At 38.8% G+C, this 23,088-nt stretch overlaps 1 protein-coding gene across 11 annotated transcripts in view; it reads right to left on the bottom strand.

Moving 5' to 3' along the window:
• MAGI2 (membrane associated guanylate kinase, WW and PDZ domain containing 2) overlaps nt 1-23,088 on the bottom strand; it is a 1,337,104-nt gene that overhangs the window by 144,083 nt on the left and 1,169,933 nt on the right. For 7 of the 11 annotated variants that reach the window (XR_009505080.1, XM_059934073.1, XM_059934083.1 and 4 more), the window contains 3 exons: nt 19,910-20,099; nt 11,747-11,788; nt 4,649-4,740 (listed from right to left, as the gene is read on the bottom strand). Coding sequence is in view for 10 of the 11 variants with exons in the window: in XM_059934073.1 (XP_059790056.1) it covers nt 4,649-4,740; nt 11,747-11,788; nt 19,910-20,099 (324 nt within the window). In the remaining variant the exon portion in view is untranslated. The remainder of the gene's footprint in view (nt 1-4,648; nt 4,741-11,746; nt 11,789-19,909; nt 20,100-23,088) is intronic. The other 4 variants (XM_059934076.1, XM_059934079.1, XM_059934075.1 and 1 more) reach the window with 3 other exon arrangements.

Genomic DNA, 23,088 nt, shown 5'->3' with positions numbered 1-23,088 from the left:
CTGTAGCCCAGCAGTCGGGCATGCTTCTGATACTTTCCATTTTCCCTTATTGTCCTGTCAACCTGAATTTATGAGTTTCTTTCTAAAGATATTCCAATCTATTCTTCAAAAGACTCAACCTGCTATGGAGCACTTCAAAGATTTATTAAGTGCTTTGTGCAAAAGCCAGTTAAAATGAAAGTTTATGTTCCTCCACTGCCCCATGAAAAGCTGCATTTAGCTGGGTTAGCCCAAAGAAAATGCTTCAACCTTTAGATTTCCTGTATGCCTCAGTGGGAGAGTTTGTAGCTAGTAACAGAGAAAAAATGGCTAGAGAAATTCTTAGCTTAATTACCAACATTAAGCTATAGTTCTGATTCTGACTGATGAAAAGGAATTAAAAAAATAGGTTACAACTAAGAGAGCTACCACTGCAATTGGGCACTGTACAAAAATAGTAAAAACAAAATTTCACATAGGAAAATTCTCATTCCTCTCCTGCTGTAGGAAAACAGCAAAGATATACTCTTGAAGTTATCTTCTGTGTTACTAGTTTAATATCATCCATTAAAAGGAGAACCCCAGTAAAACATCTGTTTTTCTGTTTTATTGCTGTGATATGAAGTACTCTCCTCGCTAATTCATTCATTTATCCAGCAAATATTCATTGAGTCCAGGGACACTTCTAGGTGCTAGGAATCCATCAGTGAACAATAAACAAAAATCCCTGTTCTATAGAGCCATTCTAGTGGTCAGACAGTAATAAATGTAAAAATTATGTTGTATGCTAGCAGGCACGTACTATGAAAAAAATAGAGCAAAGTAGGATGGTGGGTGGGTGTCAGCTATGCAGCTGAGGTGGTGTTAGGGCAGGTTAGATCAGGCCTCAATGAGAAGCTGACATTTGAGCAAAGACTGAAGTTCACTGGATACACTTTTTTTTTTTAAACTTGAAGCTTTAATCTTCAAACTGTAGTTTGTTCTATCAAATCTTACATATTTATTTCTAAATAGTGTATTCAATATAATACTTCAACATAGCTTATTATATAGTATTGTAAAATTATTAACAATATATATATTATTGTATAATCACATTGTATAATCCACCCTCTACCTTTTTCAAAGAAAGGTTGTCATAGGTATGAACGAAACTTGAATTGAGCTCAGCGTGGGGAAATGGAGCAGGCATTAGAGCTGCTCGTCCGTGAGCTACATATAGGAGTTACACTTGCTCCTTCCTTCAGGAACTGCCGCTCGGAAGAGGCTGACCACGTGTGCCGTCACTGATTCTGCCTCTCATGCTGCTGTTGTTCCCTAGCCTTTGGCCAATTTACACCTTCGTGCCCTGTATTTCACTGCCAGCTCTATGTGTCTCTCTATTCAGGAAAGAAAATAACCCACAACTTTTTTTTTTCCTTTAATTTGAATATGCTTTGTACACTTGACACATTTGAGTAGTTTATTTCCTATCTGGAGAGGATAATCTATGATTCCTTCTTGCACTGTTAACTCATACTGACTTCCATATATACATGTTCACCTAAGCTCTTGAAAACATACCTCAGGATATCTGATCCTTTAAATCAGTAGTTCTCAAACTTTAGGGTGCACATGAATCGCACCGTGAGCTTGTTGAAACAGAATTCTGCATCTACCCCGAGAGTCTGATTCTACAGGCCTGGGGTTTAACCTGAGATTCTGCATGTTTAACAAGCTCCCAGGAGGTGTTGGGTGCTTCTGGTCTGTAGATCTAACACGACTTGAGTAGCAAGGTTCTGAGTATTCTCACTTGGTCCAGTGGACACAGAAGCTATGGTCTCACTGGTCACGTTCCAAGTCCGCTGAGGGACTTTCCCTCAGGCGCCTGGCTTGAGCCTCCTGCCCCATCGTACTGGTCACTTTCCAGGTCTGCTGAGTGCATGGCCTGGGCTCCCTGACCCATCAGGCTATACTGGCCAGTGAGCCTTCCCAGCCAACACTGGCCTCGCTCTACTCATCACCTCCCTCTGACCTCACTGGATCCTTCAACCTCTGAGGACCCACGCATCAGCTTTCTCATTGCCCTTGGAGGAGTTCTTTATCCTGCCTCTCTTGCTTTGGCCCTGAAGGAACAGCTTGGTGGCAAAACAGATCAGGAAAGACCCCTCCACACAGACACCCCCGAAACAAGTGACCTGGCCTTATCTTTCCAACCATCTTTTGCAAAAAAAAAAAACCCAAAAGAATCAAAAACTCCACAACTTCACTTTATCTTAAAGGCTGTGAAGGCACAGAACAAAATGAAGTATTTGATATGAAATAACAGCAATTCACATTCAAGTGGCTGTTATCCCCGTAAGCCAGGGGAAAAAACTAACACAAAAAAGAGAACCAAAACTAAGAAACAAACAAAACCAAAACCACCTTTTCAGTCCTTTTAATTCCTTTAATTCTTTCCCACACTACCTAATGTCGGTCTAAACCCAGCAGGTCTGATCTGCAATAATTATAGCCCAGGGTGACTTGACAAGGTGGCAAGCAGATTTCCAGCTCTAGCCTCCTGAAACTCTTCCACAAGTTTGCACCAGACTCGCATGCCAAGGCCCCTGTCTATCATCGCCTCTCTCTTTCCACGAACAGTTTTTCTCCACACAGGCCTTTCTCCACTGCAGTGTTTTCCAAGCCTTTCCATCTTAATGCCTTCCCATGTCTTTGCAGCTCACAGCTGGAAATCCCATTTTCATTGCTTTGTGGCAATTTCTCATTTCTTTCTATTTCTTTTGTTATTTAACTGTGAAAATTATTTCCTCTTGCAGGAAAAAATGCCCATACGCTTGTTTGAGCTGGAGTCCTGCTGTTCATTATGTGCCGAAAGCCGTGCTGTCGTGTTTAATGTGCACCCTGAGATGTCAATATCATTTCGTCTATATGAAGGCAGAAACCCATTTGATATAATTTATGAGACCTCCTGCGGGTGGGGACCAAGTCACGTCACGCGCCTCTCCCTTTGTAGCACATCAGCAATTAACTGAGGCCAGTGCATTTTGTTTGTAAATTATCTCTGGACTTACAGTGGAGGAAAGCAGGAAGGAAAGGCATGTGGGAGATCTTTACAGTAGACATACCCTTCCTGATATAATCTTTCTGAGGTGCAACATTCTGGTCTTCAAGACACTATATTCTGGTTTTGAATGCTTCAGGGAGATTTAGGCTTCTAACTTTATGGTTTAACTGTCAGAATTGTAACTTGCAGCCTAAGCGTGTCTTAAATCATTCAATTGAAAGAATAAACCAGAGTAAATCTAAACACAATGAGGACAACCAGCAAAACATGTGATCTGAAGAGGTTTATCATAAATACTGAATGCCTGCCCACCGGAGGGGAGAAAGGACTCAGGAGTGTAAAGCCAATGTTCAGAAGGGTTGGGAACCTGGGAACCTGTGTACCGACCCGGCAGAAAGCTGCCCTGAGGCTGGGTGGTAACCACTGGCTGCACCCAAACACCTGAGCTTCATTCTGAGCGATATGTGTTCCATTTGGGTAACAATTCTATAGTTTCTGTGCCAGGCCAAGATCAGGTAGACCTTTCCCTTCTGGCGTCAGCTGACACTATGCCTTTCCTATGACTCAGTCATGCAACCCCTTCTATCTCTGAAGAGGGGGGAGATGCAGTCCCTTCTATCTCTGAAGAGGGGGAGACGGGCGAAGAGAAGACGGTGCTACGAATGTGGTGCTAGTTTACCCACAAAGCAGACAAAGCATGAACCTATGGAGGCGGGAGGAGTCCAGCAAAGTAAGAACTGTGTACCTCAAAGACTATATTGAAGTAAGCATTATGGGAAGAACCGGAACTTTGTTGTTTCCCCTTACATTTATTTTATAGTTTAATCTTTTACTTGTATTTATGTATGAGAAGGGGCCTGACCATATTTCAGTGCTTAGGGACCATTTATGAACCTTTTATGAACCTGACATAGTCACATTGGGTACCGCTTAAGACACGTCTTTTACAGTGAGTGTTTTATGGCTGTTAGTTTAATACATGCTCACAAGTCTCGCTTTGCTGTGTTTTTTTTTGTATATTAATGCATATTGTTATTTTATGCAGTCACTCTGATGTATTATATACATACTTTCTCCAGAGCCCTTCGCAAATTCCCAATATTGTGCCAACTGAAGTTGACTTCGTGGACATTCTCTCACGGTAATCCCCTAATTCAAATCTGGTGAGATTCTGCAGCATTGAATTTGATTTTACTTCCCTGTGTTTTCTCTCCCCTGTAGTTCTGATTGAAAACATACACAATTCTGCTGTTCCAAGTCATCTCCTCACATATATCTTCTGTAATACTGCATGTTTACCTGTGAGCTGCTGCCCAGAGAGACCAGGGGTCCAATACAAGTAAATAATTGAAATAGTCAAGAGGAATCCAATCCATTTTAAGAAAGAGTAATGTCCCTCTCTTCATGAAATGTGCATTGATGTATGATGATATATTGGCATGGAAACACTGGCATGTTTTGAAAACTTAAATACCAAGAAAAAAACAAACAAACCAAACCTCAAAAAATGTTTATGTGAGTCCTAAAAGATTTCTTTTTTTATATCATACTGAATGATCTTTCCCTTCACCCATACACACCCGATATAACCCAAAGTGTGGAAATAAAGAGAATTCAACTCACAGGCTGTCCAGGCTCATCTCCCCCGAGGATTCTGAAGCCAAATCCAGACTGCATCCTGCGAAGGTGAACATCCAGCTCCTTGTAATCCGGACCTGGCATAGAGGAGACCCCACTGAGTGACGAGTCCTGCCTCCCCCCAACCTGCGAGGGACTGAACATGCTGATGATGGATTAATTTTGTGGGTGTGATTAATGAGAGTGCCGTTACAGTCGGTGAAAAGCACAGAGGATAAGAAAAAAATGTATGGTAACAAAAAAGTAGGTATTCCAAAATTAGGTAGTCTCTGGATTAGCACTGACCAGCCAAGTGCATTACTAGGGTATTGCTACAGGCAGAAAGAGCACACACATTTTCTGAGTGAAAAGAAAAATCAATGCCTCCGTAATTCTTCATTTTCCTGAAAGAATTGAGATTGCCCTCAAGAAGATTGGCTGTCACTTTGGCGATGTTACTCTGACTAGAACGATTGTTTTAGAAGTATGAGAGAACAGATAGCAACGCCCTGGAAGTACCTGGTAAAGGACTACTTAGTAATTTACTAATAGCTGTTTATGACTTGATGTGTCCCCATTTAGTGTGTGTAGGGGAGGGGGATATAAACTTACACCTAATAGAAGGTGTCTCTTTTAAAATTGTTAAAGTTAGAAAAGATAAAATCTAAACTTTTCTCTATTGAGGTTTGGGTGAAGTTTTGATTTTCTGACAAACTCCTTTAGGTTTTTCATAACTTAGGGACAGAAATTTGCCTGGGTCTACGTGAACTCTTATCCCCAAAACATTTTAAAATGTGTAAGCCACTAGTAGATTCACTACTGACTCCATAAACATATTCAAAATAAATTAGACGAGGGATATTTTTCTGTAGTTAGCTGAAAGAACAGAAATGTACTTAAAAATAAGCTGGGAAACTCTTCTGTCATTTTTTTTTTCAACCCTAGAATAAATAAACTAAAACCATAAGAAATATTTTAACTTTTTAAGGGGAATATGATTTAAATATGATTTAACCTTACCCCCTGCCCCTGGCCCTTTGAACCTTCCCCAGGGGCAAATGTCTCCATCATGACTCGGCTGTGCATACTTTCAAGGCCACTGTTAGGATGTTAATCAATGATTAGCAACTTTGGGGAATGCTTATTAATGCCATCCTTTGCTTAAGAAGTATTTAGTGATCTTTGGGCCTTAATGCTTTAAAGGAGGTATTAGAACTGATAGATGCAAGTATTAAGTTAAATTCTCCTTGCTTAAGCAGGATGGTTTTGGAAATTGGGATGGGATTTCAGAGGAGAATCCTCATGGGATAGGAAGCTTATGTCTGAGCCATCTGGGTATATAGTAATAGCCATAGTTGAGAGAGACACTCAATAAGCGATGGCCAGGCAAATCTTTTCCAGACTCTACAGTAAGTGGAGCTGCTGAAGTGATGCAGTAAACAAAACACAACAGAACAGGGCTTGCCTTTGTGCCCTCCAACCCGAGCTAAGCATTTCCAGTGATATGTGAAAGGCAAGTCACTCACTTCTGAAATGTAGGCATAAGCTGATTGTGTGTCTAGTGTTCTCAAGGAAAAAAAAAGCTGAATCAGCCATATAAGTACGTATGTATATATGTCCACATCGTCCAAGACTCTACGACTTTCGTGCCCTTTTACGACCAGATGCACGTATAACCAAAGTCTTTCCCATTCAGTGACGAATATAAAACTCAAAGAAGAATAACCAACTGGATTTCCACATCCACTAGTCATCCTTTATGAATTGTATAATCATTCATATTTTAAAGATACGACAACTTAGAAAAATTCAGTTCCTATTAAACACTTCGTTAGAGTTGAGTGGTAAAAGGAAAATGAAAACTTTGCCCTACACTCTACAAGTCTCAACTGACTTTTGAACTCAGTTTATTCCGAGGTCTACAACATTATATATGAAATCACATCCTGGGGTGTGTGCTAAACCTTCAGGACTCTGGAGGCAAGTGGAGCAGCCCTACAGAGTCACGGCAGGTACGTGTATTTCTCCCAACAGAGGCAGAAAGGCGAGGGAAGAGGGGAGGGTGACAGATAATACCCAGTCACCGTTCAAACCTCTAAAACTTGGTCATATGGCTGCTCACGTCAATCTTTTCTCTAGGTTCCTTTAAGCTTAGAGGACTCGAGACCATATATATATATATAAAATCACAAAGAGAGCACGATATACTTTCGACATTCAAAATGATACAGCTAGCCTGTGTTTAACCAGAACGTTCCATTTACTTGTAGATAGTCTCATTTTTGCATTGCTGCTGAGTATGGTGAGAAATTGTTCCTCCAGTGGCTTCAGCACCAATCCATATTGCATGAGGAGCTCTACAAGGACTTTACTGTGTGATCCATTTTATTTGCTAAGGAAAACTTTCCCCCAAGGAAATGCTGAAATCGTCACAATCCCAGTAATGGCATTTTTGAGATGTGCCAAGGTACAAGGGAGCTGTCTTGTGTCAGAGGATGCTGTGATTCCTGGGAGAACTGGACAGCTTTTCCTTAAGGAATGACTCAGGACTCCTTTATATGTAGGAGAAAAATACAGATCTATGTTTGCTAGTTAATTTTACTTAACTCTGAAGAACTCTGAAGATGTAAGCAGGGAATATATCCTCCTTCCCCCTATTCTTTGTGTGCATTTTGGTGACATTTCGATCCCCTGACTACTGCCCTGACCACTCTGATTTCAAATATAGGGTGATATATGCCAACCACGTCATCTTCACCCTCCATTCTTCCAGGCCAAGATGGCCAGCTTCACGGCACATGTGCCCGTAGAGAGGCAAAAAGAGACCCGTTAGAGAAGTGTGCCTGCAGATGTAATTTACTCTTTATTTTTGTGTTAATTCTGAACACAGACTCAGAGGCTGCAGGGCATGGAAACTTAAGAGAAATAGTCAGCTGGAAAAAGAAGTTTAAATGATGGATTGTGCCTTAAGGCAGTTTATTTATTTTTTTCTTTTTTCTTTTCTTTTTCTTTTTTTGTTATTGTTTAAGGAAAATAAGAGCTTTCAGAAACAGAATTTTTCCTTTGTTTCTCCCTCCCTCCCCCCACCCATTTGAATCTGGCTTTAGAAAATAACTAAAACTATATGCACATAGCTGGAAACATTACTCTTCTTCCTTCCTGCTTTGTTAGCTCTCTTGAAAGATTATGATGTTTCTGATACTCTCCTTTAGCTGCTCTTCTGGTCTGATGACACACTTAAAATGATTGTTATCATGCTTTATCTCTTCCCCTGTCACTGCAAGGACTTAAAGCAAAGAAATTCAAGGGCAACTCTTCACCCCACTGTTATAGAATTTAACAATCCTCACTCTTCTCTCCAGTTGGTTTGCAAACCATGCACCTGGCCGGTTGTTAGATGAAGGGGTCTGGGGGACACCTAGTGGGACCTGAGTCACTCTGGATGTCACTCAATCATGCCCCTACCGACATCCCTTTTTTTTTCTCTTCTGTCTTTGTGTTTAGTCTGTATCTGTGCTCTTTTTTCTTTCTCTTCTTCTTTTTCCTTTTTGCAGAACTGTCAGGGGTGCTCTCAGGCATTTCTTGGTGCAACTCAAGATGAGGCAGTCGTTGTGAAGAAATGGACTAAGAGAGTCAGAAAACTCTTTGGACGTTGGTGTTCAACGGTTAGCCATGGCCAGTGTTGCTTGTTCCTTAGAAGTTGGGTCCTAGGATCCTCAGGCATTATGAAATAATGCATCTTAAGATCCTCGTCCCAGATGGGACTTCGCATGACCACGGTGGCAAGCTACAGAAATGGAATTTACAAGTCCTGATTAATCCTGGGCTCTCACTAATACTGAAAAAGCTACATCCAGGTAGCAGGGTAACCTCCGTCATAATAAAGAAAAACAGAATTTCAAAAGCTGATTCTTATTTTGTACTTAGACGCCAGGAAGACTTCACATGCTATATGTACCCTTGGTCTAGCTTTTGAAAGACACGGTTTTGTGCACCATTTCAGGAAAAAGGATGGGTGACTGAACACAACTGATTAATTTTGTGAATGGATTCAAGCTTCAAAAATGCAAAGAATGGCATTTTTATGGATTAATTTGGCACATGGGATGCTGCTGTAAACTCGTCAATGAAATTTTGGTACTTGAATCCCCTTTAATGTTTTAATTAAACATAAGCACCACGGGCTTATTATCACATTTTGACACAGAGAATGAATTCACTCAATTTTTCCTCTTGAAAGAGTATTAAACTTTTGGCTTTTCCTTAGAAAGAGATCTAGAAAAGACAGTACGAGGAAGGAATCAAGAATCAAAGGTGGTTATTAAACATGTTCCTGACAAAAAAAAAAAGTCCTTGGCATCTGGATTTCCAATGCACTCTAGATACAAAATGAGTTAAACAGGAATTAAATAGTTTTTATTGCTCGAATCTAACATTACCAGGTAAATAACTAACACATTTTTGTCTTAAAATAATCCCTTCTCTCTACTTTTTTCTCTTTATACCTTTGGCAATATGAATGTGGCCAGACACGTTTTAGCCAAAGTAGAAGCCATCTCCCACTCTCCATTTGGTTCTCTTCGAATAACCAAAGCGTTCAAATAAACTCAGATTTTCCCATCTGAAATACTCCCTTGCTCCCCCCTTCCATTTCTCTCTTGAAAGAGTGGTCTCTACGGAAGCCTTCACTCTCTCTCATGTCTGACTCACTCCTGCCGGTCTGGTTTCTGTTCTCTTGGCATTACTGAACTGCTCTCTTTAAGGTCTTTGATGACATCCTAATGACCAAATCCAATGGTCATTTTTTCTTGGCTCATTCTGATTGATTTCTGTGTCTCATTTGATACTGTCGATGCACCCTTTATGACCCCTGATTTCTATTGTTTCTAAACAAGAAAAGGTCTCCTTCCAGAAGTGATTTCTACTCTTGGTTTCCGTGATACTCCACACCCTAGTTTTCTTGTCTTTGGGTGGGATTGTTCATTCAAAGGTCCTGACTATGGATTCATTGTTCTTATTAACATTCTCCCTTGGTGATGGCATAATTATCTTTGTCTGTCTATAATATTCCATATGCACAGCGTGTAGGAGTTGCTTAAATGTTTCTTGAATTTGTTTTAACATACTCGCCAATCTAGTTTACCTAATAAACCACAGCGTTATTCTACTACTGAGTTTTCACTTAGCTTCATAATTACATTAGGACTTCCTACCGTCAATTTTACCTCTGTACCTAAGCATCTTCTGCAGCTAAAGTTAATACCTTATAATTATGATAAATTTATCTGAGTCAAAATCATGACACATAATTTGATAAGGAACATTTTATAAATATGAGAAATAGTATAGGAGTTCTACTTATTTTCGATGGAGTCATAATTTTCCAAAATAGTTTCCTAACTTGTGTGGACACTGAACAAAATATTTGGATTGGTTCTTTTCCTGAAAATCTGGATTGCATAGTAGTATAATACACTCAAACTACATTATAACTTTTCTCTTTCAAATAATGTATATATCAAGGTAATGTAAGCTCTTGAGTAGTTCTTCTCTTTCTTCTTTTGTTTTTAAATAAAGTACCTTCAGAAGCTGAAATTTTCAAGAAACGTGCTTGCTGTGGCCAGGAAGCTGAGGTTTAGAATCTCAAATTAAATCCTGCTTTCATTTTGCAGCTGTAATCACTAGGCCTCAGTTTCTCTCTGGTTATAAGATATTCTTAAAAATTACAAGGAGTTTACAGTCATATATTCTTATATACTAAGAATAATTATGCTTTAAACATTTTCAGACCAAGCTAAACAAATACTTTAGACATTATTTGGGGACAGAATGCTAAGCAACATCTGCCATACTTTCTACATATCCAAAAAAAATGACATGGAAACTTACAGAATGAAATGATCTCAAGCACACATATTCTCCAAGGGGTGTTAGAACATGCTGAGATGGATAATGAGCTGTCATCATGGAAACACTCTAGAGATGTGTGCTGTGAGCCCACAGACCTGAAATAGTACTATTGTTATGAAACGTTCTTTTCTACAATTGTTTCAGTGTTCTCACTTTCCATCCAGTGGTCTAACCAGCTGTTCAAAGCACTTCCTAAGAGTAAGAAAATCTGAATATTCCTTTACCTCCTTCATTTCCATAACATTAAATATTTCAGTCCAAACCAAATTAATAACTATTTTCAGAATAATTAGGTCAAAATTTTTTTCTTTTAAGTAAATTAATTGGTTATAACTAAAAGCTCTTAAACTTGAAACTACGCTATTCTATTCTAACTTAAAATACTATTGAAATGTAGCACTTTATAATTGGCATGGTTTAAAAAAATTAAATTGATATAGGTATTTAGCTGATGTGAAAAGAATTTTATTCTACGTTAGCAATATTTTTAATAAGTTCTCGGAAATGTCTAAATTGCAAATCTCTTGAGATACTCTAGCTTCTTATTTCTATTTATCTAGTCCAGTGCTGTCCAAAATAAACAAAATGTAAGTTACATTGGTAATTTAAACATTTCTATTGACCACATTTCAAAAAGCAAAAAGAGATAAGTACAATCAATTTTAATAATATACATTTAACCTAATATATCCAAAATATTATTTAAGCATTAATCAATATTAAAAAATAATTAATGAGATATACATTTCTTTTTTTTTTTTTTTTTTGTACTAAGTGTTTGAAATCCGGTGTGGATTTACACACGTCTTACAGCACATCCAAATTCAGAGTGACCACATTTCAAGCGCCTAATAGCCACATGTGTCTAGAAACTTCTGTATTGGCTAGTGTGGATTTAGTCAATCTGGTGGCTTTCTTTGGTACCTGGCTTTGAATCTAATCTTTTACTAAAGCATTTTATGAAAGAACTTAATGAATACGACTATTTTCCTTTGTCTTTTGTTTGTTTCCTTGGTAGCCATCAGGCCAAACTTGGTGAGACTTGCCCTCTACCTTAAATATATGCTTATGCGGGTGAGTGAAATTAGCATGGTGATTATATACTAATAAACTGATACTACTCAGAAGAATGATTTGTTACACAAAATGGAAGACGTTTCATTCACAGGACTGTGAGTACTGAAGAATACTTGCCAGAGGAATCCATTCGAAAACTGGTCCTTGGTGGCACTTGTTCTGGATGGGAAAATGGGGAATTAAAATTGAAATTCATTTATGGCATTTAAAAATTCATCTTTACTTTTTTTTGGTTTCAATTAGAACTCACTCCCATTCTTGTTCTCATGTTTAATGATTTTTTTTCCTCTAAAATCTATGGAAGTTAATGGACAGATTTACCTGGTTTTATATATATGAATATGTCTGTAAATGTATTTCTTTCACATGCAGGCAAAAATCTGAATTCCTTTAGATCAGAATGGAAAAAAAGGTCATTATTTCCAAACATTAAGCTTTGATTCTCATTATAAGAATGCTTATTTGAAAGTAAAGTCAATCCAGAACCCCAAATATACACACAATAAATAAAGGTCTTTGAAATCATGTTATGATATTGTACCATCAAACATTGAAAAGTGAAAAAGTCAATCAATGATTACGTTGATTTATGTACACCAGTCCAAATATTTTGACACTTACAATTATTTGGATAGTTGAAGTTATGTATAAGTAGTTGAGTAAAATTGGTTTATATCAGCAATAGGGATCCTTCATGAGAACTATGATGTCATGTATGCTACAAATAACATAGAAGTTTATGGACATGAGTGTAAAATACTATATATATTCCATAATATATATATGAAGTACTATGGAAAAAATGGGTATTTTATCATTAAACTTAAAAAATTAAAAGAAGACCAAATTCTGATTGCTTTCTTACTGAGCTTTGTTTGCTTTGAATAAAGAGTTCTACACTATTCAACACAAAAAATGAAATAGAAGCCTCTTGAGGGCGATAATGAGGCTGTTCCCCAGGGTACCCTGCACAGCTAGCCTCACTCACCGTGAGGAGAATGAGACTCCCTTCCAGGCGATCTGTCTTTTCACAGTAAATTAGTTTTCCAGCAAAATTGTTATTTTTTAAAAAACCTCCATGTTTACTGTGACTGCTTAGGATTATGAATTGAGAAATATCGTTTCATCATAAAGATGGAGCTGTAACAGGGATGAGAGATTGCTCCCTTCTAAACATTTCCGTTAGTTGTAAAGGTGACACTTTACATTATCATAATCTCACTAGGACCTACTTGCCATCAGCAATTAGACTCAGTTTACTGCAGCCCCGATGGCCTCATTTTTATTCGTGGAAGTACTTTGGGTTACACTGTCAACTCGTGCTACCACCAAAATGCTTTGACAAACTAAATAACTTTCAATCAACGACTGATTTTAGAGTTTACTTCTCACATTTCCACCCCGTTTTATCCCCCGCCTGATTCCCAGAGCATTAAGTTTTAAACTACTGAATGAAATAAATTTATAAGCTAACGGATTGAATCTAATTTCTAAAATACATGGGAAAAACGTGTCTCCAACCTAACTTTTATTTCACTATCTTTATTACTTAGCTATTTCTTTCTCTATTAAAAGGAACTGTTAGAAATATAATACCACAGTTATTTACAAAGCTACTCAGAAATACTATTTTTGAAATTAAATTTCCAAATTAAAATTTACATATGAAAAAAGGCAAACAAACTTAACTGGATCTACTGATCTCTTTTATCAACATACTATAACTGCAAAGTGACGCATAATGTGATATATCAGAAACTCCAACTGAAAGGCAATTTTTTTTCACAGATCAAACCATAACATAAATTATATTCAAGACAGCAATAATGGTTTTCCTGAACAAGGTACAGGAAATTAACCTTCATAGTACAGTTGAGGACATTTTAAATGATAATGTTATTAAATTTTTCTGGTCTTTTTATGATTCTGATATTAAAGTCACTGATAAAAATGTCTTAACATTTACATATCATCTTATTTTGACTTTTCACTAAAATAAAATAGTGCTCCAGAGAACATTTGTGGGTGGTACTGGACCACCCACAGGCCACTGGACACCAGCAGTGTCCAAGCACATTTGGCCAGGGCTTGATCTAGCAGCGTTCAGACATGTAGATGTTCTCCTAGAAGCCAAGGTAGCCTTTCATGATCACTGAATAGCTGCGCAGCTATGGCAGCCATGAATTGATCAAAACCTTCCCTAAACCTATTGATGTTTCCAGCTTGACTGTGTTGAGTATTTAACCACAAGGGCAAAGGAGAATGGAGAAAAGAAGGCTCAAGCAGAAGCACCTGCACAGGCTTCAGAGCCCTGGTTGTGAGCACAATGCATCTACCGTATGTGTTATGGTTCCCACCATGAGTTTCCATTTAGAGTCTCGAGTGCTGTGCTGCAGTGGACAGTATTTTTACACCACCTCAGCTTCCCAAATAGCTCTGCCGTTAGGATGGGAGACAGTGCAGACTACAACCCTTACTCACTAATAACAAGGAAAGAGTAGCAGAAAAAAACAGATGGTTTAGAAATACCTCCACCCATTTGGGATAAGTTATGAATTATATGCACATTACAATACTGAACAATGAAAGAATTCCACAATGAACAACAAAAGTGCAGGATAAAGGCCACAGACGTGACACAGTGGTCCATTTTTGATCAGCTATCAATTATAATTTCATTTCAAATATAGTATTAAAAACAGTCTTGTTCCTCCATTATGCTCTTTAACTGGCCTGTGGTTACTCTTGATTACCACCTTTGGTACAATACTCATTGCTTATTATGGGTTAATGCTTCCTAATTTCTCAAAAGAAAGATTGATTGTGTGAGCTCATTTTGAAGAAATTCCAGAGGAATTTCTGTTCTAAAGAGGTCCTACCAGAAGGCACATTATACCATACGGATCCCTGACACTTTTACGATCTACATTTGAGTGATGTCTTACTGCAAAGGAGCATGGACATGTTGTACCTCATAAATTGTTTATTCATAATAACCAAGGTTCAATGTGAAGAAAAAAAGTTTGGACAGCTTCAGTCATAATTCAGCTTGGGTTCCTACCAAGGGACAGAATCATTAGGGAAGAGTTTCAGGGAACAAGGATTTTTCTTCTCTGTCTCTTTTGGTTTTCATCAGCTTGTCTGCTCCAGCTTCTGAGGCTGCAGTGGGAAGTATGCCCAAGAAATGGTCCCATGAACTGAGGTGACAAGATAAAACTTTAGAATAAGTCTGACTTAAAGAAAAGTGAAGCAGCAGGACAGGGCCCTCATTCCTAAATGACCAAGTTCCTTAGCATGATCAAAACTTTATTTTGTAAGATTCCAAAGTAAGCCATACTCATTTTCTTTGGGAAACACCTTGTATTGCCTTGTTTGGCATTAAAAAGAGGAGCCACGATAGGCATTTTTCTGCAGTTATGTGTGTACAGTCTTCCTTAGGAGCAGAAAGACAGACAAAATTAACTCCCTTTTGGTCCTGTGATTATTGTGGTGATGAATCTGATTTATTCTCTGTGATAAGAATGAGAATTTCTCTTCACTTAAATGAGTAAGGCCTCACTGCCATACTTTTCCTACTTAGTTTGCCGTGCTCTAGACTTGCACATCTGTATAGTTTTCTGGGTATGGAAGAGTTCACTGGGTGTTTGGCTCCCAAAACAAAAAGTTACCACATATGTCTTTACCTAAAATTAGGGATAAAACATGTATGGACAGAAACTCAGGGAGCCAAATAAATTAGCTTGAAAGAAATTATTTATCTGAGTAGGCTTTAAAATTTGTATTCAAATTTAGATGTATGCTTTTCTTGGACAGTAATGATGTCTATATCTTTAACAGACTATGTAGTAAAGGGAAGTCATATAATTGATCATTCAAATGAGGACAATCTGGAGTGTGAAAGGGGAGCTATTGATTATGCCAGGACAACGCAGAGCAGGAATGTCTCAGGCAAACTGGCAACATGTAGTCTTACGGGTAAGAAGGCCATTATAAAATGTTTCCTATCATATCAGACATATGTGGTTGAAGCAATGATGCAATCACATATAGAGAAAGAATGACAGGAGGAGATGGGAGGGTGGAAAGCAGTGAGGGCCTTTAGAAGTAGTCTTTTCCCCCCAACGTTAGAAATGGTGTACGGAGCCCAACAGTTAAAATGTTAGCATACAAACTGAAACAATTCAAGCCTTTCCTCTTGTAACTGCAAAGAAAATTAGTCTTTCTTTCATGAGATTTATGGGAAAAGGAGGAGTAAAAAATAGCATGGCTTATCTCATTACACAAAGGTGGGTATTTTTCTCTGCTTTCAATTTTAAAAAATCCATGTAATGGAAACAGCAAGAAGTCAATTATCAACAGAGGCTATTACACAAAGGAAAGTGAGATTTATCTAAAAGTACTAGATAGAGATGAGGGTGGGTAGATTTTTGCTATTTTCTGGAAATTGCTGGTAATGATAATAGGGTCAAGCTTGAATAACTAACATGAAAACACAGAAATGCCACTGGTCAAAATTTCTTTGCGGACTATTTAGGCATGGTTCTTCTATTATGTATACAAGCTTTAAGCTTAGGTGGAATGAAGTTAATCGGGAAAACTTTTCTTGTTGCGTGGAGCTCTCCAATAAGAACTAATGAGATTTTTGATAATTAAAAGATATTTAACACAAGACATTCTCCTGATTAAATATCAATTTTGCACACGGAACGAGAACCTATGGGTCTAATTGTCTAATTATATTTAAACTATTGTCTATATTTACTGCACATTTCGCTTGTTAAAATACTGATATTATCTGCTCTGTTATATAATACAATGTCATTCAGGAATTGCTTTCCTATGTTTTTGTCCCCAATTTCACTGTAAGCTTCATGTGAGCAGAGATTATGTCTCACGATTTTTCTCTTGTGGAGTGCGCAGCAGAGTCTAGACACATACTGTGTTTCATACATTCTTGTTGACTGATGTGGAGCCTGAAGATGCCACCTCTGGGCACTCTGCCTGATGCCCTGAAGTCAGAAGCATTGCCTTGCCTGCTGGGTGGTAGAATCTTCTTCCTCTCAAGTCCCATGTCATCATAAGAAGATCTTATGAAGACACGAGGTGTTTCTAGTCTTTCGTAAGCTTGTATTTGCCATGTTGTTTCCTGTGGCTCTAGTATCCTACGGTTGTCTTTGTTTGTTGAAAATCACAGCATTTTTTTTTTTTTCAGGAATACATCTTTATTAAGATGTCCTGTACATGCACATTAAAATGTCAGCATAATCTAATTAGGAGCCAAATGAGGCACAGCATCATTTACATCATTTGATAAATTTCCATCATTTGCAGGGGACTAGTGATTTGAATCCAAATACTTCTTGACAGCCTGGATATAACAAATATTCTGTAGCTCTGTATAGCAGAAGCTTGTGGGTGGAGGTACATTCTTTTATCTGGTTACTGCAACCCAGTTTTGAACGTGAATGCAAAAAATCTGTTCAGCATTAGACCTAGTTGTAAAGGAGGATACCATGAGATCATTACAGGTTAGGGAAAATGTCAAAGGACTTGGTTTAGACAGCTTTGGTTAGGATTCCCTTCCGTACTTTCTGTGGTCCCACTATTTCTTCTTCTAGGAAAAAGTTTGGGGACACAGAATAAATAGAGCCAAAGCTAAATGTTATGAATGTAATTCAAAAGAATAAGAATAGAGTGGTTCACAGTCAAAATTTCAAATATGGGTCTTTTGTTTAGATGCAAGCATTTCACGGTCATTAAAAGAAAACCTTATCTGAAGATGCTGAGAGATAGACTGAGTTTCCCTCCATTCATTACAAAACATTTTTTTTAGCATTGTTCTAAAAATTTAAATGAGACTTTTCCCACACTTGGAAACAGGATGTATATAGAGGGCAAAGGTCTGTTCTGTTCTATCAAGACCCTGGCATGTGAAACTGAGAAAAACAGACTGAACCGATTAGTTATGCAGAGATTAGAGAAAGTGGTGCCATGTTTTTTTGGTTTCCTTAATCTTCAGGGCAGAGTTTTTCTTACCTTGACATGATTTCTGTGTTTCATTCACACTCCATTTAGTGTTATGAAATAACAGGATAGAAAGAGAAGGATGGGAAAGGAAATGAGCTTGCCCTCTTTTGGCTCCTAAGAGTCGTGACCCTGAAAACATTTTTGTGACCTTAGAAACATTAGAGAGAGCTGAGAAAGCAAGAAGCGGGGGGTGAGATGAGAGAGGCAACCGCAGGGCATATGCAGGGCTCCTCGGGCAGTCAGGATGTTTGTTGTTCAAGTGGCTTCAGACGCAAAGCAAAAGGGGTACAGAGCTCCCAGAGGAGGACTGATAAAGAAAGTCACGGGAGGTTAAGGCGGATTGGTTTGCTAGGTTTGTTACAGGTGAGGAGCGGAAAGGCAATGAAGAAAAGGAGCATTGCAGGGGCTGGCTAAAGAAATCAGAATTTGTTTAGGGTTGAAAAGAAGGTCATGCACAATTCCTGCTCACAAACTGAGGGCACAACAGCATCAGACACCATAGAGAAAAGACGGAATAAATACCAACATTGACTTTGTCCTGAATACTAAAGCCTTGCATTGGTCAGGAAACAGCAAAAGGATGGGAACAAATGACTAATGAAGGGAAAAAAACAGGAGGAAGCATCTCTTGACGCTCCCTACAGGTAACCACAAAATTCAACAAGCCAGTGACAGGAGGATGATATGTTCCACCTTCTGAGTTAGAGCTTCGCCTGTATCCTGATCTCTACTTGTTTATACTTATTCTTCTTGTCTCCCAGTTAAATTCGTGAGAGCAGGACATTTTATTCAACTTTGGTATCTCCCCATGGTACTGAGGGCCAAGTGGGTATTCGATAAATACTTGGTTATCGAAGCAGAAAAGGTATTAAGAACTGTGCTGAAATCTTCTCAAGTTTTTTCAGTATAATGACCATTAATACCTTGAATTCATACCCTGTATTATACAGTGAAAAATGCCTACTTTGTTCTAATTCTATCACAGCAAAAACATTCTAACTGTACAGCCCTTTAAAGACATTTCAGTCGTTCAGCCAGAAGGAGGAGAATCAAATACAGTAGCCCTGACATAGCCAATTATTTTTATAAAGTGGCAGGAGTGGGGTGGTGGAGGTTCACGTTGATAAAGATGATTTCTCAATGGCCTGCTGTCCTAACTAGTTTATCAGCCAAAATCACTTTTACAGAGAGTTGTAGAGGATGGGCAAAGGGATATGTCTACTTTTCCCCTTACCAGCTGGGGGTGGAATTCTCAGCCCCTGGGCTCATCAAAGAGTAAGCAGATTTGAGATCCTCTGAGATAACACACAATTTAAAACTTGCTATTCATGCTTCAGGTGATAAAGTTGGAAAGAAGACACTGGCGGAACACCAAAACAAAGGAAATCAGCAGACCGTAAATGGGAGTGCCTGGAACCAAACCCTTCTCACTAGGCTAGTTTTCTCAATCCATTACTCAAGTTCATATTGTACTGTGTATTCTCCTCATATATTATACATTCATGCCATTTGGATTCCTGTCCTCTAACATTCAAAAGAGATGACCTGTGAGATGGTGGAAAGAGGAACAATGAATGTATATGCAATATTAAAAAGCTTTGTTTTCTAATATTTATAAAGCGCAATGAAATAATTTTAGAAGACCTTCAGATAGGATGACAAGTGCCTACACGATATTTTACGAGTCAACTTTCAAATGGGTCCCAGTGCATTAAACAATAAGCGGAAGTTTCAGGTAGAAATGATTGGCACCTGCTCTGTGCTGCTTTCGGAACCATTACTTTCACCATTATGAGTTGGAAGGACTTGGCTAACATTTTACTCACATTCCTAAAATCTTCAATGACTGCATTCATGGCTCTAAGGAAATCTATGCTTCAGACTCAAAATCAGATTAGACATAAAAATCCCAACCATTTCTTCTTATTATCTGGTGGCTTAAATAAAACTAGCAACCTCTTCCCCTATTCCCCACCCTTGGCCTCCCAAATACATTCCTGATTTTCCTCAGGGGCTTAGGGGGAAAAAAGTAGGAAACAAAATTTAAAACCAAAAGATATAAGCTTTTTTTGAGTTGACAGGCTTTTTTCTTTCTTTTTTTAAAGAAAAGTTTCGATCAGCTGGCTTTACTTTTGAGATACGTTTTGAACCTCAGAATATAAAATCATGCCAGATCATTTCAGCCTCAATATATCTCCTGTCAGGGCTTCAGCTGTTATTAATACACTCTTGTTTTTTGTGGCTTTCACTTACGCCTACTTTCATAAATGGCTCTAGATTTCTCGTAGAGCTCATATGGGTCAGGCTTCCTTGGGTCAAAGGCCTCTGTTGAGTCAGGAAAGGAACTCCTGTGAAGGGCGGGTGGGAAGGGCAGGTTCTGCGGTATGGCCGGAGCAGATAAACTCGTTTGAGGACTGCCTTGATTCTCCCATCGGTCTGTTATCTGGAAAGTGAAAGAGAACAGAGAAAATGACTGACAATGAATTCTTTCCTGCTGTTACCTTTGTCACATACCACAGCCCTCACCTTTAAGTTTGACTTTCTTGCCCTGTAGACTTTTCTTTCAAAAAACATTCAAAACTTTGGTGTAAGTGCCTTGAGAGATTCTATTTCTATATAATAAAGCACCATAGATGGTTATAAATATATGTGTTGCCTGACTTTTGAATGTAAACTTTCATAACCTTGTCACCTACTAGCTAGTAATTTTCAGCAAATCACTTAATCTGTCAGTCTGTTTTTTCTCCCTATAAAATAAAGAAAATATGTATCTCAAGATAATTTATCTGTGCTTATGACTGTATGGTATTGTTCCTTTTCTAAGATGGCCCCAATTCATTACACCATTTTTACTAAAGAAGAAGATGAAGTAGTCCGCATGCATCCATTTGATACCTATGCATATCCGAACCACCTCCTATACTTGAACATTCAATCACTTTCCTCACAGTTTATAAGTAATTATACAACCCTTTGGGATTTGTGAATTGTTCAAAATCTTCTACGAAGCCTCATTTACTGCTGATCTGGTGGTTTCTTCTCCAAAATGCTGCTGCTGCTACCATCATGATTTATTAACGGTCTGTAGAATACTATGCTCTTTCATATACATTACCTTCTTTGATTCACTATAGCCCCGTGAGGTAGAGCAGGGACTCATTCCTTTTTATCAAGGAGAAAAGCCACGCTCACCAAGATCACCTGTTTGCACAGCCAACTTCAATAATCAACTGATTGCTCACTCAAACTCAACTTCAGCTTTTCTGCTTTGACTAAACCTGTGTGTGTAGAATGATATTAGGATACCCTCTTGTCTAAACTTCTGCACTGGGTGAGCGTGGTCCTCAGGATAAAGGCCACTCTCTAGTGGGGTATAGTGGCTCCTCAGGGCCCAGGTTCTGATCCTCTTTCTTATATCCACTGATGGTCTCTCATTCCCTGGAATCCATCAGGTTCTCTCCAGCCTCTGAACCCTTGCATACTTTCTTTATTTCTCTTTCTGCCTGCAAAGTTTACCCATTTTCCACTCTTCCATCTCCCACCCTCATTATACCTGGCTACTAGATTCAGAGGAGACACCTACTCTAGAAGGCCTTTGCTGACCATTCCTGACCTGGTTACTTGTCCCTTCTAGGTGCTCCCACAGCACCCTCTACCTACCCCTCACACTCAACCGTAATTGCAAGTCTACCTTTGTCTCCGCAAATAGATTATGTTGGGGACGGAGACTGCAGGGGATGCAGTCTCTCTCACTGTTGTATTACCAACATATAGCAAGTGCTCAGAAAATGCAAATTTAGTGACTGAATGAAATCATCAGTAACATATGGTCACTTGTTCTTTCTTTAAAACCAGTTTTTTGATACACACTATTTTGAGCTTGACAGGATTATAACTTTCTGGCCCCTACTGCACTGTCCTGCTTTTGTTTTCATGATGGCTATATTTTGGTCAGGCCTCCAAAGCCAGCTGTCACCTATCAGTGATAATGTTTTAAAGGTAGACAGGATTTGAGGTACTATGTACTGTGTCCTTGTGTAACACAAAGGTCCCTGTGACCCACTTATGTACTTGGGACTGTGGCAGGGACCAGGTAAGCCAGCAAACTGGAAAAGAAATGGGTCATTGACCCTTCTCTCAATAAGACTGGTGCTACAGTCTGAATGTTTGAGCTCCCTCAAAATTCATATGTTGACAATCTAACACCCAAGGTAATATTACTAGGACGTGGAGCTTTGGGGAGATAATTAGGTCATGAGGCAATAGCCCTCATGAATGGAATTAGTGCCCTTATAAAGGAGACCCCAGAGAGCTCTGTAGTTCCTTCTGCCAGGTGAGGTTACAGCAAAAAGATGGCCATTTAGGAAGTGGGCTCTCACCAGAAACTGAATTTTCTGGTTCCTTGATCTTGGACTTCCAGCCTCCAGAACTATGAGAAATAAATTTCTGTTTTTTATAAGCTACCAGTCTATGGTATTTTATTATAGCTGTTGGAAGAAACTAAGACAATTGGCTTCATTTTAATTTGTTTTCTATATGGGCTACTGACCAAGCTTTCATTTGAACAAAGGTTCTATAGCTAACAAAGATGGAAAACCCCTAGTTGAGTTCAATTCCCTAATATTAAACATAATCTCTAGGAACATAGAGAGGTCCAGCAGCTGTCAGTGGCAGACCCTGGGTCAGAAACCAATCTATAACTATAATGGGAGTGCTTTTTTGCATAATAATACATTGAGGGGAATAACTGGTAAATTTGTTTAGAGTTCTGGCTAATTTTCTGCTCAGTGACCCTTTTGCTCCCGTTTAGTAAAAATCTTTAAATATGCGCTTCATAATTCATTTGAAAGCAAAATTTGCCTACGAAGCCATGGTGGGTTCCTTTGGTCATCCATTCTCTGTGCCTTTGCTATGACAGGAAGACCCACATTGCGGCTAAAGGCATATATATATATATTTTTTTTAAATTAATAGCTACTCTATTTATTTATTTATTTTTAGCTGTGTTGGGTCTTCGTTTCGTGCGAGGGCTTTCTCTAGTTGCGGCGAGCGGGGGCCTCTCTTCATCGCGGTGCGCGGGCCTCTCACTATCGCGGCCTCTCCCGTTGCGGGGCACAGGCTCCAGACGCGCAGGCTCAGCAGTTGTGGCTCACGGGCCCAGTTGCTCCGCGGCATGTGGGATCTGCCCAGACCAGGGCTCGAACTTGTGTCCCCTGCATTGGCAGGCAGATTCTTAACCACTGCGCCACCAGGGAAGCCCGGCATATTTTTTTATTTTTCACTTTAACTGACTCTAGGCACCAGGTGGGTGCATTCTGGCTATGACTTTCTCCCTTCTGTTTCCAAACATAAGATACTAAATTCTAAAAAGTAAATAAATTAGAAATATGGTCTGAATTGCTGTAGTATCCCGCTTGTCATCATAGGGCTTC

Source organism: Balaenoptera ricei, chromosome 9 (assembly GCF_028023285.1).
Source record: "Balaenoptera ricei isolate mBalRic1 chromosome 9, mBalRic1.hap2, whole genome shotgun sequence".
Lineage (NCBI taxonomy): Eukaryota > Metazoa > Chordata > Mammalia > Artiodactyla > Balaenopteridae > Balaenoptera > Balaenoptera ricei.
This window is presented reverse-complemented; position numbering and strand designations above follow the sequence as displayed.